General features: G+C 44.8%; 1 protein-coding gene across 1 annotated transcript in view; it reads left to right on the top strand.

Moving 5' to 3' along the window:
• The window catches only part of KCNJ6 (potassium inwardly rectifying channel subfamily J member 6), a 93,056-nt gene extending 72,591 nt beyond the window's left edge, over positions 1 to 20,465 (top strand). Inside the window, exon 3 of the mRNA XM_055570141.1 lies at positions 19,985 to 20,465. Coding sequence (XP_055426116.1) covers positions 19,985 to 20,310 — 326 coding nt within the window. The 3' untranslated portion in view covers positions 20,311 to 20,465. The remainder of the gene's footprint in view (positions 1 to 19,984) is intronic.
• The last annotated feature ends 1,352 nt before the right edge of the window (positions 20,466 to 21,817 follow it).

Here is a 21,817-nt window from a genome sequence, read left to right as displayed (position 1 = left end):
CTGCAGTGCGTGGGCTTAGTTGTTCCGCTGTGGCTCGTGGGATCTTAGTTCCCCAACCAGGGATCCAGCTCTTGTCCTCTGCATTGCAAGGTGGATTCTTAACCACTTGCCCATCAGGGAAGCCCCTCGCCTCCACACTTTTAACTCTGGATTGTCACAAAAACACTATTGGCAGTGGTTCATGAAGGTTTTAGTCCTTTCAAAACCGCAGTACCTGCTTTCAACACCAAAGAATCAATGAACTGGACAAGAGTCCACAGATCCATAGAAATGGCCTGTATGTACATCCTTTTGGGCTTCCCAGGTGGCTCAGTGGGTAAAGAATCTGCCTGCAATGCAGGTCACTTGGGTTCGATCCCTGGGTCAGAAAGATCCTTTGGAGAAGGAAATAGTAACCCACTCCAGTACTCTTGCCTAGAGAATCCCACAGACAGAGGAGCCTGGTGGGCTACAGTCCATAGGGTCGCAGAGTCAGACATGGCTACAGCGACTGGGCACTCACACAAGCATCCATCCTTTACCAGTCAAAAAGATCCTACATTTCTCTGAACTCCACCCCCATATGTCTATATTGTTCTAATTATCAAACTCAAAACTTGGAAGTCTGATTTTACTAGAATCTTCAAGTAAGTTGAAATAGGATGCTTATGTTGAACTGTGCAAAGAGTCCTAGAATCACCTAAGCTTTCCTAAGCTTTGTAATCTTGCCAGAAAGCATCCTCAGGCTCATAGACTCTGCTTTTCCCCCTCCAAGATGAAGGCACTCAAGTTATAAATGTCAGTTTTTGTTTTATTTGAGAAGGAGGCATTCTAAGAATTTTAAGCCAACTGTTAAAAATACATCCAAGGAGAGTTTATAATTTTATAGATGCAACACTCAGGAAGCAGAGAGAGAACTGACTTTTCTCTGCAACTGAAATTAACTCTTCTCTTAAGCTCCCTTTTTGTTTCCTTGAAGGAAAAAAAGAAACCTTAAATTTTCCAGTTAAAAGGTAACAATCACTTCCCACTTTAAAGGTGGATAATTTGTATCTAAGCTGTCACTCGAGATGCTCCCCTCCTCCACTCTAGCAGGGCTTGTGCACTGGTTCGTGATTGTGGACTCACTTCTGTCCATCACTTGATACAACGGTCTTTAAATTCATCCTGCACGAACCACTAAATGAACCGCCTGCGCCTTCTGGAACCAGTGACCGTGGCTAAGAAAATGGATTGTATTAACAAGGTTAAGCCAAGGGGGACCCCAAAATTCATGGGCTGTCGTGGTGGGGTACACCTAATAAAACTCTGAGCCCTTTTAGGAAGGGGGAATATTAGCAACAAATAGTCACGACAAATTCATGATTACCTTCCTGTCTCACTCCATCTTTGTTTCTCCGATTAACCCACTCTCCCGCTCTCTACAGAAAATTTCAAATCTTCCCCCACCCACATCCTAGGAACTTCAAGACAGAACTCCCCATATCACAAATTCATCAGGACCAACACCCAGAACAGTGAGGACAGAAGGGCCCCTTCACCTTCAGATCCCAGCTTTATCCATCTCTCAGAATCGTAAGTTCACTGATTACTTCTTCTTCCAACTTAAACCGAGCCCTACCCACTCAAAGCCTTTCCCATCAGTATTCGAATGCGGTCAGGTATCCCACGTCTTCAAGAAATTACTCAATTCCATGTCCCTGGCCAACAACTGCCTTCCCTCCTCGTCTCTGTGGTCGGACTCTTGACAAACTTTCCTAAACTCACTCACCCCACCTCCTCACTTCAAGGCCACTTCTCAACCCACTTCACTAACTCCTTTATCCATCAGCTGTCACTGCATTGACAGTAACCACCATGTCTGAAATCCAACATATAGTTTTCAGTTTGGGACAGTTTTTCTCATCAGTTTTTTTGGCACTGTTCACCACCTGCCCTTCTCGAAACGTTTCTCTCCTTGGCTTCTCCACCCTCCACCCTTCTGCCTTTCTTTCTCTCTAACCATCCTCTCTCCTAACATCCTGGGCAAGCTCATCCTTCTCCACCTTCAGATGTTACACTGTCTCATCCTCAGTTTTTCTCATCTCATGTGCTTCCCCAGTAGCTCAAACGGTAAAGAATCCGCCTGCAGTGCAGGAGACCTGGGTTCGATCCCTGGGTCAGGAAGATCCCCTGGAGAAGGGCATGGCAACCCACTCCCGTATTCTTGCCTGGAGAATCCCATGGACAGAGGAGCCTGGCGGGCTACAGTCCATGGGATGGCAAAGAGTCAGACACAACCGAAGTGACTCAGCACCCACGCCTGGGCAAGATTCCGGTAGGGTGAGCACTGGCTACAGAGGAAGCACACGGGCTGCCTACAACTCAGGTGCAGTGCGACTAAGCCCTCTCTTCTCTGTTTTCCCTTAAACCTCTTCTTCTTCATCTGCAGGCACACACCTTCCCCTAAAGCGAGAATGGTTTTGTTTTGTATTTGTTCGCTTCCCTTTGTTTTGTCAGAATCTAGGATCCCACCAGCTTCAGTTCCAGAGCAGTTGATCATGTGCAACTGTTAAGAAAGGATCTATGAATTTCATAAGATTCCCAAAAGGGTCCTTGACCTTAAAAGTTAAAAACATTGCCTGGAAAATGCAGAATAATGGGGGACATGATCAGGAAGATCCCCTGGAGGAGGAAATGGCAACCCACTCCAGTATTGTTGCCTGGAGAATCCCATGGATAGAGGAGCCTGGTGGGCCACTATCCATGGGGTCACAAAGAGTCAAACACGACTGAGCCATTAACTCTTTTCACTTTGAAGAGAAGAGTGACTTCAAATACTAGGCATCAAAGAGTATTTGGAAACATTCAGAGAATAATAAGGCATCAAGAAAACCCATAGGAAAATGAAGCATGATGTTTCCAGATCTTCCTCTGAAAGATGTTTATTACTTTTATAAAAAATCAACAAGCCACAAAACACCTGACATAAGGGACAAATGCTGTTGATCAGTGCTGCTAACTCTACAAGAAAGATCAGCTTTTATATTTGACCAAAGGGAGGAAGGGCCCTAAGAGGATTGCCAGTGGTGTCCTTGGCAGAACTCTGTGTTAAGGCTTTCGTGTTGAAATTTCTTTTTTATTGTTTTATTTTGTTTATGTGGCTGCACTGGGTCTTGGCTACGGCACACAGGATCTTTATTTCGCTGTGAAGAATCTTTTCTTGCTCTACGTGAACTCTTGGTTGCGGCATGGGGGATCTAGTTCCTTGACCAAGGATGGAACCCAGGCCCCCTGCATGGAGAGTGGGATATCTTAGCCACTGGACCACCAGGGAAGTCCCCACACTGAAATTTCTTGTAGATGCCTTCGTATCTCTACTCTGGTCGTTGTCTCGGCTATGACAGATGGGGAGCAAAAGACGCTAAGTAGCCCATGCAGGCCACAAGGAGACTCTGGGCAACCCAGATGCCAGCCTGGGCCTGTCTGCCTCCAGCCCAGACTGTTGCCACGCTGTACCACTATGGAGACTATGGATTCTGTGACAATAAGAAATGAGCACATCCAGAGATTCCAAATTACTTTAGCAGGAGGAAATCATCATGCAGCTTCCTGTCCTGAAATACATGCCCTCCGTAGGGTCAAAATGAGAAATAAGAGTGTCTGCATGTCTATGTTGGCTTATTTTACAAAAGAAAGCAGGAGGTAAAGCAGAAAGTAATGAACATGACTACATATAGGAAGTAGGTGGAAATAGGATAAAAGAAGAGGTAGGAATGAGACCTTTGTGAATATATCATCTTATACTGACCTTATTTTTGAATGATTTAAGAGGTTTAAGATTTCTTTTAAGAAATGGATGACAAAAACAAATCCTAAAAGTAAACACAATTAGAAACAAATACAGATGTGGATAGACCTAGAGTGAAGTAAGTCAGAAAGAGAAAAGCAAGTATCATATTTACGCATATATGTGGAATCTAGAAAAATGATACTGATGGACCTATTTGCAGGGCAGGAATAGAGACACATAGAGAATGTACATGTGGGCACAGGGGAGAAGGGGAGGGTGGGATGAACTGTGGGATTAGGATGGACATATATACATAATTACATGTGGCTCAGTGGTAAAGAATCCATCTGCCAATGTAAGAGACCTAAGAGACGCGGGTTCAGTCCCTAAATTGAGAATATCCCCTGGAGGAGGAAGTGGCAACCCACTCCAGTATCCTTGCCTGGAAAATTCCACAGACAGAGGAGCCTGGTGAACTATAGTCCATGGGATCACAAAGAGTTGGACGTGGCTGAGCAACTGAGCATGCAATGCACAGATGTGTGTAAAATAGACAGCTACTGGGAAGCTGCTATATAACACAGGGAGCTCAGCACTGTGTTACATGAGATGGAGTGGGAATAGGATGAAAGGGATGGTGGGGGGTGGAAGGGGGTAGGATGGAAGAGGGAGAGAGATGCAAGAGGGAAGGGACATTTGTATACTTACAGATGATTCACTTCATTGCACAGCAAAGAGTTGGCTCAGACAGTAAAGAACCCACCTGCCAATGCAGGAGATCCAGGTTCAATCCCTGCCTCGGGAAGAGCCCCTGGAGAAGGAAATGGCAACCCACTCCAGTATTCTTGCCTGGAGAATCTCATGGACAGAGGAGCCTGGCGGGCTACAGTCCATGGGGTCGCAAAGAGTCTGACACCACTGAGTGACTTTCACTAACACAACGTGGTAAAGCAACTATCAGTTCAGTTCAGTCACTCAGTCGTGTCTGACTCTTTGTGACCCCATGGACTGCAGCACGCCAGGCCTCCCTGTCCATCACCAACTCCCAGAGTTTACTCAAACTCATGTCCACTGAGTCGGTGATGCCATCCAACCATCTTATCCTCTGTCGTTTCTCCTCCTGACTTCAATCTTTCCCAGCATCACAGTCTTTTCAAATGAGTCAGCTCTTTGAATCAGGTGGCCAAAGTATCAGAGCTTCAGCCTCAGCATCAGTCCTTCCAATGAATATTCAGGAATGATTTCCTTCAGGATGGACTGGTTGGATCTCCTTGCAGTCCAAGGGACTCTCAAGAGTCTTTTCCAACACCACAGTTCAAAAGCATCAATTCTTCAGCACTCAGCTTTCTTTATAAAGCAACTATACTTCAATTTAAAAAAAGAATGTAGGGAAAAGAAATTTTAAACAGATAACATGGCCACATAGAAAAAAGGATGAATTCAATAAATTGGAACTCTGTACTTAGATTTTACTAGTGGGGATAGTTTAAAGTTAAAAAGAATTATGATTTTTAATTTCACCTCAGGGGTTTCAACAGTACAAAGAATACCTGTACTATTAACTAAAAGTAGTTTATTCAGATGCTGCTGCTGCTAAGTTGCTTCAGTCATGTCTGACTCTGTGCAACTCCAGAGATGGCAGCCCACCAGGCTCCCCCATCCCTGGGATTCTCCAGGCAAGAACACTGGAGTGGGTTGCCATTTCCTTCTCCAATGCATGGAAGTCAAAAGTGAAAGTGAAGTCACTCAGTCATGTCCGACTCTTCACGACCCCATGGACTGCAGCCTACCAGGCTCCTCCATCCATGGGATTTTCTAGGCAAGAGTACTGGAGTGGGGTGCCATTGCCTTCTCCATTATTCAGATAATAGAGGATATTGATAGTCTGCTACCATCTGTTTCTTTCCCAGAGAAATTAATGGGTTTTATAGGGTAAAAGGTAGAAATGTCAAGACTGTCTTTGATTGGCAAGTGTTCTATTAGAGAATTTTTGGAAGTGGGGAAACATTCTGATTGATTTTCAAGTGCATTTGGCAGTCTTTGATTGGTTAACTCTCCACTGGTACATGCTGGGGCTTTCCCGCCAAGTCACAGGGGTTTTTCTGTTTCAGCTGGAAGGATATCTGATCCTCTTGCTTTGAGGTCTGAGTCTGGTACACACAAATCCTCAGTAGACTTGTGTGTGTGTGCTCAGTCACTAAGTCATGTTCAACTCTTTGCAATACCATCGGGCTTCTCCGTCCATGGGATTTTCCAGGCAAGAATACTGGAGTGGAGGCCATTTCCTCCTCCAGGGGATCTTTCTGATCCAGAGATCGAACCTGCATCTCCTGTGGCTCCTTCATGGGCAGGCGGATTCTTTACCACTGCGCCACCTGGGAAGCCCCTTGCTGGTGTCATCATTCCTAAACTGCTTTGTGTGCTTGTAGGAAAGAGCCAGTGATAAATGTGTAGACTGTCGGGAGCCCAGAACTGTGAGAGACACACGCGGAGTGGGAGAGGTTGAGGAAGAATTCTACAGTTTGTGATTTGATTTGAGGCTGTCTCATGATTTCTTTAAAAAAGAATCAAGGTTGCTTGATGTCTCCAAGCAACATTCTGGAGCTGGTAGCCAGTGCTCCAGACTCGTAGAGAATAAGACACTTGTGTGGAAGACAAGGCAAGGATGGACAGGCTTAGGAGAGCTGGTGGGAAAAAAATGGACGATATAGTGGGAAAGATAAACGGTAAGCAGGTATTTGTTGGCAACTAAGTTACAACACCCAATGGCAACATCTTCTGGCCATGATGATTCAGCCATGCTCCATTTTATTTCATAAATTTAAGTATAAGGCCCTTACAGGAGTTACAAGGGCTTCCCAGGTGGTGCTAGTGGTAAAAAACCCACCTGCCAATTCAGGAGACACAAGAGAGGCAGGTTCGATCACTGGGTCAGGAAGATCCACTGGAAGAGGAAATGGCAACTCACTTCAGTATTCTTGCCTGGAGAATTCCATGGACCAAGGAGACTGGGAGGCTACAGTCCATGGGGTGCAGAGAATCAGACACCACTGAGCATGCTTGCATGCAGGAGGAGTTATAAACATCACAATGAACACATAATCCCTCTTTTAAAAAATAGATATAATACTGCGGCAGTTGAATATATAGGCTCTAGGGACTGACTCCTTAAACCAGAACTCTGGTTCCACTAATGAGCCACTGGTAGTCTGTTAGGGCTGCCATAACAAAATACTGCAGATTGAATGGCTTAACCAACAGAAACTTATTTTCTCACCATTCTGGAGGCTGGACGTTTAAAAGCGAGGAGCCAAGAGGGTTAGTTTCTGGTGGGGCCTCTTTCTCAGCTTGGGGACATCCACCCTCTGGCTGTGTCCTCACGTGGCCTCCTTTCTGAGCACAGGTGGAAAGAGACTAGAGCTCTCTGGTGTCTCTTCCCCCAAAAGGACACCATTTCTTTTGCATTAGATGACTTTGTTTAACTTTAATTCCCTCCCTAAAGTTCCTATTTCCAAACACAGTCACGTAAGAGGGTTCAGGCTTCAGTACAGGAATTTCAGAGGCACACAGTTCAGTCCATAAAACTATGTGACCCAGAAAACTATTTAACTTCTCTTTGTCTTAGTTTGCTTCTATGTAAAATAGATATCGTGGCACCACCCACCTAAGAGGGCTGTTGTAAGATGGTATTGGTTGACGAATGTAAAGCATTTGGTGCCTGGCAGACAATAAACAGGCTTCCCCAATGGCTCAGCTGGTAAAGAACCTGCCTGCAATGCAGGAGACACATAAAACATGGGTTCAGTTCTTGGGTCGGGAAGATCCCCTGGAGGAGAGCATGGCAACCCACTCCAGTATTCTTGCCTGAGGATCCCATGGACAGAGGAGCCTGGCGGGCTACAGTCCATACAGTTGCAAAGAGTCACACATTACTAGGTAGCGACACACACAGACACACACAATAAAACTCAGTAAATAATGTATATTACTTAATTCAATACTTGATTTATGAATTTATCAGCTACTTTGGTGAAAGCAGATTGGGGGCGGGAGGAGAAGGGGACGACAGAGGATGAGGCTGGATGGCATCACCAACTCGATGGACATGAGTTTGGGTAAACTCCAGGAGTTGGTGATGGACAGGGAGGCCTGGCATGCTTCGATTCATGGGGTCGCAAAGAGTTGGACACGACTGAGCGACTGAACTGAACTGAACTTGGTGAAAGCAGGATTAGGAGTACACATGTAGAATGTCTTTTTTAGACACTTTTTTTTTAAGTACATTTCAATATCTTTTTGTGTAGCTAGAGATAAACTTCACTGGCCATCCAGTTACTTCAGTAACAGAAAAAGCACAACTGTTTACTGAAGGTATTTTTAACCTGAACATAAGGCAGGACTTGTTATTTAAATGATCAGCAATTGGCAGAGCCTCCTGAACTAAAACCACTATTATGGCAAGATTATTCTGCTTCTTTTTGACACTGGACCTGGTAAATCACCAACATCCTTCTCCACACGAAGACCTATAAACATTAGTGCAGAAAACTTTATTACTGCACTAATTCAGTGCAGGTTTATTAGAATGAGAACCAAGAGTCAAGTAAAACATTGCATCATATAGCCTGGTATTTGAAATAAAAAGGCAAAATGTCAGCAGTTAATTCTCTGTTTCTGAGCATTGGCAATTTAGATTTATTTTACAGAATTCCAAAGTGTTGAGGGTGGTTCATATCCATCTTATTTCATCTTATTTCATTGGAATCACATTCTCCAGGCCTTTGTGCTGCATTTTTTATCTACTAAGAGAATACCTCTGGCTTTTTTCAGGGGTCTCTCTTGAGGATGGCTTTCATCGTATTGCTATTCTGCACGAAACGTCTCTTGTCATTATCTGTCACCGTAAGTCTAAAAATAGGACTTTGTTAAATCTCCATCTTGCAGGGCCTTACCCGTGTTGGCTCAGGGCTTATCAAATCCCTCAGCTGGGCCTCAGCTTGGTTTCCCGGCTTTCAGGCTTTCTGTTCAACACCACCACCAAGCCTTGCCTCCTTCACCACTCCTTACTCTAACACCGTCTTATTGAAGGAAGGAAACACCACCAAAAGAGATGAGCTGTTTCTATTCACTTCCAAGTGAGTTAAAGTCTTGGAAGATTAACCAGAAATTGGCTCAGACAGTAAAGAATCTGCCTGCAATGCAGGAGACCCATGTTCAATCTCTGGGTCAGAAAGATTCCCTGGAGAAGGAAATGGCAACCCACTCCAGTATTCTGGCCTGGAGAATCCCATGGACAGAGAAGCCTGGAGGGCTGCAATCCATGGGGTTGCAAAGAGTCAGACATGACTGAGCGACTAACACACACCAGAGAAGTTCTCAGTAGAGAAATTAAGTGCAATGATTTTTTTAAGGCACAAACACACACACACAGCCCTACCCCTTTGGGCTTTGGGGAAATAACTTAGACCCGACAAGCTTTGGCAGAAATCAAGCAGCCTTCTCAAGCACAAAGTCAAAAAGGCTTGCCTGGCCCAAGAACATGCTGAGAGGCCCTTTCTCCTCCAATCCCGCTGGCCTCCATGCTGTCTTGTAATGTCAGTGTCCAGCTGTTTCTCTTGAGATGGCGAGGCCAGATTCCCCAGGGATGGGATGTGAGTGGTCTCCACTGCTCAGTCTCTTCACCTGTAGAACAAGAGTAGCGTCACAGCACCTGCTCACGGCACTGGTACGAGGATTAAGTGAAATAGACACGGTAAAGGCCTTAGAAAGCCCCAGCTCAGAGCAACTACTTAGAAGTGTGCCATGAAGGTGACAGCAACATGATAACGCAGAATAAGAGAAACGGAGACTGTCATTCAGAGCACAAGCCTTCCAACCGCATCCCCGTCTCTGACTTCATCTCACCCTCCTCTGAGTTGACACTCAGTGGTGGCATCTCCCAGGCTTATTTGCACAGAAAGCAGTCAAGGAGGCTGAGTAGGCAGCATTCTACTCTACAGAGACCTAATTTCTGACTCACTGTCAAGGAAACAAAAAATGCATGAAAAGTTAGTTGAAAGGTGGCAAACACAATCATGCACTTCTGTTTAACTCCACCAGCTAGAACATGGAGCCAAGGAGACAGGAATAGAGGTTAGACCCCAGCGGTACCAAACCTCCCTCCCCACCCCCACCAGACATTCCAAATCGGATCCAGTAGGATCCAATCAGATGTTGGTCTTGACGAGTCCTTGGTCTTTAGGCCAGGGTCTTCACTTCTGAAAGTGCCAGTCAGAATATCTGAGGCTGAACTGCTACAGGAATGAAAAGATGGATTGTTGGTCCCTTGAGGCTAGGAATGCAGTACTTAGCATATGGGTTACACTTAATAAATATCACCCGAAAAAAATAGTGGTTAGTTCTGAGAACAGAATAGCTTCAAGAAAATCATTATAGCCATTTTGAGCCAACAGATGCTCAAAAACATTTTAATGACAATCCAGCTCTTTGGGACCCCATGGACTGTACACTGCATGGAACTCTCCAGGCCAGAACACTGGAGTGGGTAGCTGTTCCCGTCTCCAGGGGATCTTTCCAACCCAGGGATTGAACCCAGGTCTCCTGCATTGCAGGCGGATTCTTTACAATCTGAGCCACCAGGGAAGCCCAAGAATACTGGAGTGGGTATGCTATCCCTTCTCCAGTAGATCTTTCTGACCCAGGAATTGAACCAGGGTCTCTTGCTTTGCAGGCAGATTCTTCACCAGCTGAGCTACAGGGAAACCCATAAATGGTAGTACAAAGCATAATTATATAGATTAGATTGTCACAATTCTTTTCTACTGTTTCCAATTCTTTACATAAAAAGAGTAAGTTCATATAAACAACAGGGACCTACTCTATAGCACAGGGACCTATTCAGTATCTTGTAATAAACCACATTGGAGAATACTTTGGAAAGAATATATACACATATAACTTAATCACTTTGCTGTATACCTGAAACTAACACATTGTAAATCAACTATTCTTCAAGGGAAAAAAAAAAAACAGTTTTGAAAACACAGAACAAGAAGGGCCCTTGCACAAAAGATAAGCAGGCTAATACTACAACAAAAAATGGAATTACTGATTGAACCCAGGTCTCCCGCATTGCAGGCAGACGCTTTACCGTCTGAGCCATCAGGGAAGCCCTTTTTAAAATATAGTACTTAATAAGTACAAAATAATGTATGTCACATATTATGTTACAAAGTATTGCTGGTTCAGTCACTCAGTCGTGTCCAACTCTTTGCGACCCCATGAACCGCAGCACACCAGGCCTCCCTGTCCATCACCAACTCCCAGAGCTTACTCAAACTCATGTCCATTGAGTCGGTGATGCCATCCAACCATCTCATCCTCTGTCATCCCCTTCTCCTCCCGCCTTCAATCTTTCCCAGCATCAGGGTCTTTTCCAGTGAGTGAGTTCTTCGCATCAGGTGACCAAAGTATTGGAGCTTCAGCTTTAGCATCTGTCCTTCCGATGAATATTCAGGCTTGGTTTTCTTTAGGATTGACTGGCTTGATCTTCTTGCAGTCCAAGTGACTCTCAAGAGTCTTCTCCAACACCACAGTTCAAAAGCATCAACTCTTCCGTGCTCAGCTTTCTTTATGGTCCAGCTCTCACATCCACACATGACTACTGGAAAAACTACAGCTTTGATTATACGGACCTTTGTTGACAAAGTAATGTCTCTGTTTTTTAATATGCTGTCTAGGTTTGTCATAGTTTTTCTTCCAAAGAGTAAACATCTTTTAATTTCATGGCTGCAGTCACCATGTGCTGTGATATTAGAGCCCAAGAAAATAAAATCTGTTACTGTTTCCATTATTTCCCCTTCTATTTGCCATGAAGTGATGGGACTGGATGCCATGATCTTAGTTTTCTGAATGTTGAATTTTAAACCCTTATCGGCCCCCTAGTGGTAACATTCCAGAGTCTGCAGGTGACTGGTTTTGTATTTTGTCCAGAAGTCTTGGCTGTAAGCAATGGGAAGGAAAGGCTGAACTGACTCCATCTTCACCAAGCCCAGAAATCCCATCCCTTACTTTTTATTGAACTTACTTTGGATAAAATTTAAATGTTTGTAATTTTCTGGTATCTAGTTCACATTGTAGCTGAGAGTCCTTCCCAGATAATCTGACATAACGCAGGAAGCAGAAATCTCCCACTTTCTTTTCTAAGGACCACAAGCCATCTTTTAATTTAATGATACATGTCAGACATTTCTAATCAACATTTCTCTAGAGTTCCTTAGGTCCATCCTCTTCACTTAACAACAGGTATCTGAGAGGAACCTCCTACGGTGAAACACTTGCTAAATGGTATGGAGATAAAAAAAAGATAAAGAAACCTCGAGGCATTCACAATCCGACAAGGACACCAGATGACAAAGAAACCAGAAGCTTAGCCTGAGTTGCAGAAGCTGTGAGAAGGCTGGGATGGGATGTCACTGTGCTGTCTGTCCTGCTAGCCCTGGGTTCCTAGTCCCAATTCAAGAGGGGTCAGTCCCAGTGAAAGTGAAAAAGTCGCTCAGCCGTGTCCGACTCTTTGCGACCCTGTGGACTATACAATCCATGGAATTCTCCAGGCCAGAATACAGGAGTGTGTAGCCTTTTCCCTTCTCCAGGGGATCTTCCCAACCCAGGGATCAAACCAAGGTCTGCGGCATTGCAGGTAGATTCTTTACCAGCTGAGCTATGAGGGAAGCCCATCAGTCCCAGAGGAGGTAGAAAAGGAGATAATAAATCGGCTCTGATAAGACAAGCAAGATGCTGCTGAAGAAAAGGCATTCCAGATAAAGCAAACAGCACAAATACAGGCATAAGAATTAGAAATGCAAACAGCAAGACAGCCCAGAGTAAAGCCTGTGCCCCCCAACTTGGAGATCAGATTTTTCAGGTTTTGCTCATTTCGACAAAAGAAGCATCTCGTTTTCCACGGATTACTTCGCTGGCTTAAGAAACCTACCTCAGGATAATGTAATGATCTTTCTGATACGAAAAACAAACACAACTGCGTACGCACTGAATCTTCTTTTTTTCTGGATTCAAGAAAGTCTCCTCTTATTTTATTGTTTCTATGTACGTATAGATTTGTTGTTGTTAGTCCTGTCTGACTCTTTTGTGACCCCATGGACTGTACCCGCCAGGCTCCTCTGTCCATGGCTTCTCCCAGGCAAGAATACTGAGGTAGATTGTCATGCCCTCCTCCAGGGGATCTGCCCGACCCAGGGATCAAACCCACTTGGGGTTTCTTGCTTGGCAGGCAGATCCTTCCCCACTGAGCCATCTGGGAAGCCCACATATACAGATACACGGTATCTAAACATTCACCTGCGTGGTACATATACATTCATCATTCCTGTTTTCCTTTATCAGTGTTGCCAATATTTGTATGCTTTTCATATTTCATCTTCCTTATTAAAGAAATAAAATTCTGCCTCCTCTGCTCACACTCATTCCAAAGCCTAAAACAAAATCCATGAAAAATTGTTCTCAGGGTCAGTCACACTTCAGTGAGTTAAGGGACACTGAAAATCACAAGGGCTCCATTGTCACACACTGATGCAATGTTGGCAGCTCCATCTTAGTCGGTTTTATTTGGTTATTTTTTCAACAACAGTAAAAATCACATTTTTTCTAAGAATGGACTGGGACCAATGTCAATATGTAAGACAGGAATCTTTCTAAAGGGAATGAAAATTCACGGCTTACACTAGAAATACTTTTTAATACTGTTAGACAAATACATTCATATTCTTTTTTTATCTCTTCTACAATGAATTAGGACACCATAAGATGGATAAAACTTGGAAAAGCATCCATGAGCATTTGTTTAAACCTCACTTAGTCATGTTTTTAAATTGGAGGAGATTTGCTTTACACTGTCGTGTCAGTTTCTGCTGTACAACGTGAATCAGCTCTGTGCTCACATATATCCCCTCCTTCTTGAGCCGCCCTCCCACCCGCCCCCATCCCACCCTCCAGGCCATCACAGAGCACAGAGCTGAGCCCCCTGTGCCAGACAGCAGCTTCCCACTAGCTATCTAGTCTACACACAGTAAAAGCTGGCTTAAAACTCAACATTCAGAAAACTAAGGTCATGGCATCTGGTCCCATCACTTCATGGCAAGTAGATGGGGAAAAAAATGGAAACAGTGACAGACTTTATTTCCTTGGGCTCCAAAATAACTCTGAACGGTGACTGCATCCATGAAATTAAAAGAGGTTTGCTCCTTGGAAGAAAAGCTGTAACAAACCAAGAAAGAGTATTAAAAAGCAAAGACATCACTTTGCCGACAAAGCAAAGGTCCATATTGTCAAAGCTATGGTTTTTCCAATAATCATGTACAGATGTGAGAGTTGGACCATAAAGAAGGCTGAACACCAAAGAATTGATGCTTTTGAACTGTGGTGTTGGAGAAGACTCTTCAGAGTCTCTTGGACTGCAAGGAGATCAAACCAGTCCATCCGAAAGGAAACCAAGCCTGAATATTTATTGGGAGGACTGATGCTGAAGCTCCAACACTTTGGCCACCTGATTCAAAGAACCGACTCATTAGAAAAAACTTTGATGCTGGAAAAGAGTGAAGGCAGGAGGAGAAGGGGATGATAGAGGATGAAATGGTTGGATGGCATCACCAATTCAATAGACATGAGTTTGAGCAAATGCTGGGAGATAGTGAAGGACAGGGAGGCCTTTTCGTACTGCAGTCCATGGGGTTGCAAGGAGTCAGTGACTCAGTGACTGAACAACAACAAAATCTTATTAAAGTGGTGCTATGAAAATGTATTTGACTATCCTACTGAAATTCAATACACACATTCATTTGTTAGGGCTGACATCACAACGCACTACAGACTGGGAGGCTTAAACACCAGAAATTCATTGTCTCATAATTCTGGAGGCGAGGCATTCAAAATGAAGGCGCTGGCAAGGTTGGCTGCTCTCTGCTCAGCCTGTGAACAGAGGTGGCCATCTTCTCCCTGTGTCTTCAAATAGTCTTTCCTCTGTCCTTGTCCGTATAACTAATTTCTTCTCATAATGACACCAGTCACAGAGAATTAGGACACCCCCGCATGGCTTCATTTTGATTTAATTACCTCTTTAAAGACCCTGTCTTCAAATGCAGTCACAATCTGAGGTTCTGGGGGGGTTGGAACAACATATGTATTTGGGGAAAGGGGAGTACAAAATTTAGCCACTGGTTGTTTCAACAAATGATCGAAGGAAAAAGGCTATTTTCATTGGGCAAGATCTGTGCCTGGTCAAAAAAGAGACATGTTTTGTGAATGGGGCTTTCTAGGGAACTGCTAGAAACTTCAAATAATGACAGTTCTGAACATGAGACTGTGAAAGAGCTCCAATTCCGTTCCCACCCCTCCAGGAGTTGCTCCCTGCTCTTTTGCCCCACAATTGCCGGCTACTGGGTTTGTTGTTTTTGTGTGTTTTTTAATTGTTGTCCGTGCTGGGTCTTCACTGGTGCCCGGGCTTTTTCTCTAATTGGAGCAGGCAGGGGCCACTCTCTGGGTGCCGTGCATGGACTTCTCGTTGTGGTGGCCTCTCTGGTTGCAGACCATGGGCTCTGGAATGCGCAGACTTCAGCAGTGGTGGCTCACACACTTAGTTGCTCCTCAGAAGTGGGGTCCTCCCGCACCAGGGGCCAAACCCATGTCTCCTGCATTGACAGGTCAATTCTTTACCACTGAGCCCCCAGGGGAAGCCCAAGCTATTGCTTTTTAAGGCTAACATAAGCTGAGCAGGGGGACATTGAAACTTTGCCAAGCTCAGGGTTCTTACTGAGATTCCGCCATTTTTCTTGAACAAACACTCCTGGAGTTTATTTACAGAGTTTTGAAGAATTTGTCTTGTCAATTTCTCCCAATGTTCTCGTTACCTTCATGGAGGAGAGGGTTTTCAGAAGTCCCTTCCCCATCACTGCCGAGGACATCCTCTTGGCTGCTTCCTGCATTGTTTCTTCACACCTGTATCTCAAGTTTCTGATTCTCTCTTCAGCCAATTCCAATCAGATGTGAAACCGATTGATTTTAATATAAATTTAACATATAGAGTTTAATTTTAATTATTGTATTTTTAATTTCTAGTTCCATTTGGCTATTTTCAGTTCAGTTCAGTCGCTCAGTCGTGTCCAACTCTTTTCGACCCCATGAATCGCAGCATGCCAGGCTTTCCTGTCCATCATCAACTCCCGGAGTCCAACCAAACCCATGTCCACTGAGTCACTGATGCCATCCAACCATCTCATCCTCTGTCATCCCCTTCTCCTCCTGCCCTCAATCTTTCCCAGCATCAGGGTCTTTTCAAATGAGTCAGCTCTTCGCATCAGGTGGCCAAAGTATTGGAGTTTCAGCTTCAACATCAGTCCTTCCAGTGAACACCCAGGGCTGATCTCCTTTAGAATGGACTGGTTGGATCTCCTTGCAGTCCAAGGGACTCTCAAGAGTCTTCTCCAACACCACAGTTCAAAAGCATCAATTCTTTGGCGCTTAGCTTTCTTCGCAGTTCAACTCTCACATCCATACATGACTACTGGAAAAACCATAGCCTTGACTAGACAGACCTTTGTTGGCAAAGTAATGTCTCCGCTTTTGAACATGCTATCTAGGTTGGACATAACTTTCCTTCCAAGGAGTAAGCGTCTTTTAATTTCATGGCTGCAGTCACCATCTGCAGTGATTTTGGAGCCCAGAAAAATAAAGTCTCTCACTGTTTCCACTGTTTCCCCATCTATTTCCCATGAATGATGGGACCGGATGCCATGATCTTAGTTTTCTGAATGTTGAGCTTTAAGCCAACTTTTTTTACTCTCCTCTTTCACTTTCATCAAGAGGCTCTTTAGTTCTTCTTCACTTTCTGCCATAAGAGTGGTGTCATTTGCATATCTGAGGTGATTGATATTTCTCCCAGCAATCTTGATTCCAGCTTGTGCTTCCTCAAGCCCAGCATTTCTCATGAAGTACTCTGCATATAAATTAAATAAGCAGAGTGACAATATACAGCCTTGATGTACTCCTTTTCCTATTTGGAACCAGTCTGTATGTAAATTTGGCTATTTACATAACCAGAAATGAAAATCTGGGTGGATATTATTTTATGTGCCTGCCTCTGTTTTCTAGTCATGTTAAAATAAACATATGCTTCTTTTATGGGAAAAAAAGTTATAGTTGTTTTATCATCTTTCCTTTTGACTTCCTGTCTGCTCCTCACTTTGAGCCCTTATAACCCTGCCATCACCTGCCTTCCCCCAAGACTTCCAAACACATCTAAAGACTTGCTAACTCCAAAGAGAAACATTCTTTGAAAAATCAAAACAAGATGCTGTTGTTCTTTGCTTTGCAATGCCTAGTAGCCTTGTAAACTTGTTTTAGAGGCATGGGGTGAGGGGACCAAATCATTGGCGAGTCAGGAAAACATTGAAGGAGGGTAGCATTCAGTTTGGAGGATCAGAGGAAGAGCAAAGGGCTAAATGAGGACTGTGCAGGCTCAGACTCTGCCAGCTGCAGCAGGTGAGTCCTTTAGTCCCTGCCTCCTTAAGTCCCGATCCGTGGGGCCATTTTCTTGTTTTAGCCATGAGAAGTCAATGCACTGTGGTGGGAATATTTTGTAGATCTGAACCCTTCTGTGTAAAACCTATTTGTGTCCTACTGTCCTCACCCCAACTGCATCCAGCATAAAGCAATTGCTTAACACATGTTATTAACTGTCCTAATGGACAGTATATGAGTGACTGGTTGCTCCCCTGGATGAATGAACACGAGGAGGCAGTAGGAATATCGTGAGTCCTACGGAGCTTCAGCTTTGTGGTCTCTTTATTCCATTTTTTAAATGTTTAGTTATATTTTTATAGAATTACATGATATAATATGGATGACGTATATAACCTACTTCATATGATATGTAATGAGGGCTTCCCCCGTGGCTCAGTGGTCAAGAATCTGCCTGCAATGCAAGAGATGCAGGTTCGCTCCCTGGGTCAGGAAGATCCCCTGGAGGAGGGCATGGCAACCCACTCCAGTATTCTTGCCTGGGAAATTCCAGGGACAGAGGAGCCTGGTGGGCTGCAGTCCATGGCATCACAAAGAGTCAGACTCTGCTTAAGTGACTGAGCGTGCATGCACACATACTATGTAATATGCTGTTGCTGCTCGTTGTTCAGTCCCTCAGTCATGTCCGACTCTTTGCGACCCCACAAATTGCAGGTCGCCAGGCTTCCCTGTCCTTCACTGTCTCCTGGAGTTTGCTCAAACTCATGTCCACTGAATATGTAATATACTTTATATAGAGATGAATATATTAATATTCTTCTACCTGAAGTCTCTTTATTTTCTTCTGATTTTAAAAGAAAATAAACGTTTTCATGGGCCCCTAAAAACAGGATGGGCTTTTAGCACTGAGCTTACTGAGCTGACGGGAAAATCAGACCTGAAGGGATGGCTGAATGAATGCTCCCAGTTCCTGAGAAGTTTCATAAGAGAATTCTTTGACCTCGTGGGGGCAGAAAAATGCACCAATGGCATTCCCCTATCTCACCCCAAGCCGTTGCCTGGTTTTCTCTCCTTAAGGTAACAGGTGGGATTTCCCTTGTTCTGCCTTTTCACATGTAAAAGGAAGTGACTCCTGACTCCTGGGCTGCCAGTAGCTCACATGGCATTTTTGTGCAAATTAGAAAAAGTTTTCTTGTCTATAAGCAGGAAGGGCGGGTGAGGTGGGGAGCGACTTTGTTACGTTATTGCATGAGCGAAAGACGCCTCCACTAGTCCTAGGGAAAGCGCAAACTCGGATGGGTTTCCTTTCCGGCCTTATTTGGGGAACCACTGTCGTGGCCTACGTGTCAGGGACATAGGCCTCCAGCTTAAGGGCATGTAAGTGTAGTTCATATGTCAACTTTCTTTAAGTCTGTGGCTAGAGCACTCAAATCCCAGCAGGACCCAGGCAAAGCCTCTGAAAGCAATGTCAGATCGCAGTCATGACCTCAGGTGAATTTGGAGCAAAACGTGGACAAGGCACAGCCACACGAGTGTGCACCCGTGTGCGTGTGCACACATGCTGTCCTGTGACCTCGCAGGCAAGCGCTGCCTGCTGAGGGCCAGAACTCCCACCTTGCTCCCTGGGACTCTGCGGGAGAGCACATGCATATAGTAGCAACTAGACGTCTGTGACGGGAAACACTCCTCCTTAGCTGTGGCACTGTTACCGAGTCCAAGCTTGAACTGCTCAACAGGCCAGCAAATCGAGAGAGAAGTTGTCTTTGTTTGGAAAGCCAGCAAACCAAGAAGATGGTGGATTAGTGTCCCAAAGAACCATCGTACCTGACTTAGGATTCAGGCTCCTTTTATATTAAAAGGGGAGGGTTTTAACCCTCAGTTAAACTCAGTTGCTCAGTTATGTCTGACTCCTTGGGACCCCGTGGACTGCAGCAGGGAACCCCAGCTTCCCTGTCTTGCACTACCTCCTGGAGTTTGCTCAGACTCATGTCCATTGAGCCGATAATGCCATCCAACCATCTCATCCTCTGTCACCCCTTTCTCCTCCTGCCTTCAATCCTTCCCAGCAACAGGGTCTTTTCCAATGAATCGGCTCTTTGCATCAGGTGGCCAAAGTATTGGAGCTTCAGCTTCAGCGTCTGTCCTTCCAATGAATATTAAGGACTGATTTCCTTTAGGGTGGACTGATTGGATCTTCTTGCAGACCAAGGGGCTCTCAAGAGTCTTCTCCAGCACCACAGTTCGAAAACATCAAACTTCTCAGAGGGGGAATCCTTTCTTCTTGCAGCTGTCCACATAGTTCAGGTCATGACCTTCCTGTAAACTCCAGCAAGACAAACGTTATTCTCTGCTCTGCAACTTTTTATCTCTATACCAATAGGACAATGTTATGCCTTCAAAGATCAGAAGTTTGAAAATGGGGTCTCCTGTATATTTCAGGCTATCGGCAACATTCGTAAGTTACAGCAAAAGCAGCAGAGTGCAAAGGTTAAAGGAAGCAGATAAAATATGGAGTCAGATCTGTTCCTCCCTGTTACAACAGCCTATGCAGGTCACAGTCTCAACACTACACACAGCAGTACTGCCCAGCTCCCTGAGCCCCCTGGTCAGTGGGAAGCCTGCACATGCACACACACACACACACACACACACACACACACACACTCACACACACACACACTAATGCTTCTACTCTCTCTGCAGGGATGACGTGCCAAGCTCGAAGCTCCTACATCACCAGTGAGATCCTCTGGGGGTACCGATTCACACCTGTCCTGACGCTGGAGGATGGGTTCTACGAAGTCGACTACAACAGCTTCCACGAGACCTATGAGACCAGCACCCCATCTCTCAGTGCCAAAGAGCTGGCCGAGTTAGCCAGCAGGGCCGAGCTGCCCCTGAGCTGGTCTGTCTCCAGCAAACTCAACCAACACGCAGAACTGGAGACTGAGGAGGAGGAAAAGAACCCTGAGGAGCAGACAGAGAGGAATGGTGACGTGGCAAACCTAGAGAATGAATCCAAAGTTTAGTCCCCGGGCCCGGGGCCGCCCCTTCTCCTCTCCAACCCCCACGCCCCACCCCTGGCAACCTTCCCTTGTCTCTCATTCTCTTTCTTTTCTGTCTCTTACTCTGTTCTTTCCTTATATTTAAGTTTGGCATTACCAGGAAACAAATCTTCAAGGTGTAAAATATCTACCTGCCCTCTCAGTTAATTCAGATTGACGAGGTAGCTTGCAGATTGGGTTAAGGTGATATATGCCCTCATTTGTGGCCCCAGCCTGGTCTCCTCCCGGGATAGGGCACATCTGACTAGAGATTTACGCTACTCCCCTGCATGTGTTGTAAAATAGCAGATCACTCAAAAGAGTGCATCGAAGAGTTTCCCTGGGATATGACGAGGAAGGTCTCTGGTGCCTATTCATTCATGCAGTGAGACATGGAGTCGAGCCCTCTGTTTTACACATCTCAATAAATTTCATCCATGGGGCGAGGTGCTTGCCCTCTGTGGGCGTTGCAGTTATAGGACCCAGGTGAGGTGAAGACAAAGCACTGTACATATATATGCCTTATTTAATTATTTTCTTTTGCAGTTAGTAATAAAACCCAGCATGTACAAAAGTACTGTAGAACACAACTTCTAAATACTGTACATAGATGTAAAATCAATGTAGGTTTAGATATATAACTTTAGAAATAAGATTTAAAAAAAAATGATCCCCAAAGTACAGTAGGCATTTCTGTTCTGATGTCTCTGTTTTCTGGATTTCTTTGATCCCATCGACCGATGGCCCGTTAATGCATGGCCTTTGTTCTGTGTCCCAGACTGGCAGCCGTTTGGGTACCTCACTGTTCCCTTTCGTTGACTCTAATAAGCCATAGGTCAGGGGGAAGTTTGGAGGTCCAGTAGATGGCAAAACCCATCACCAATATGCTGATATACTGTGAAATGTTTACAAAACTGAGGTCTCTTTTTTAAGACTACAAGAACCTCACTGACTAGCTTGGGGCAGAATTTCAGGAGGAGAACATGCTCTGGCATGCCACCAATGATGTGCATTTTTTTTGTTTCTTGTGTGTGTGTGGTTTTTTTTTTCCTTCTATTTTTTGGGGGGTGGGGTGGAGGGATAGAGGTGACTACTCTGCGAAGCTTGTGAGATCTTTGTTCCCTGACCAGGGATTGTACTTGGGGCCCTGACAGGGGGAGGAGTGCCAAGTCCTAACCATGGGACCACCAGGGAATTCCCATCCCTGTGTTGATGCTTTTCCAGTGAGTTTCACCCTTTGTAGGACCGTAATTTGAGAACCTTTTCTTCTACAAAACCACTGACTCTCCCACTGTTTCCACTCTATAATCACAGTTTAAAGACGAGACATGGTAAGTTCGTAAAAGATGGTTTGGGGCTAAAGTCACGAAATTCACGATGGCATGCAGTGGGCAAAATATATTACAATCACTGCTCTCACACACCTTGACTCCATCTGACACCCTTCCTGTACCTAGGGGCTTAGCCGTCAGAATTCCTTGCATTGGTATTT

Source organism: Bubalus kerabau, chromosome 2 (assembly GCF_029407905.1).
Source record: "Bubalus kerabau isolate K-KA32 ecotype Philippines breed swamp buffalo chromosome 2, PCC_UOA_SB_1v2, whole genome shotgun sequence".
NCBI lineage: Eukaryota > Metazoa > Chordata > Mammalia > Artiodactyla > Bovidae > Bubalus > Bubalus kerabau.
This window is presented reverse-complemented; position numbering and strand designations above follow the sequence as displayed.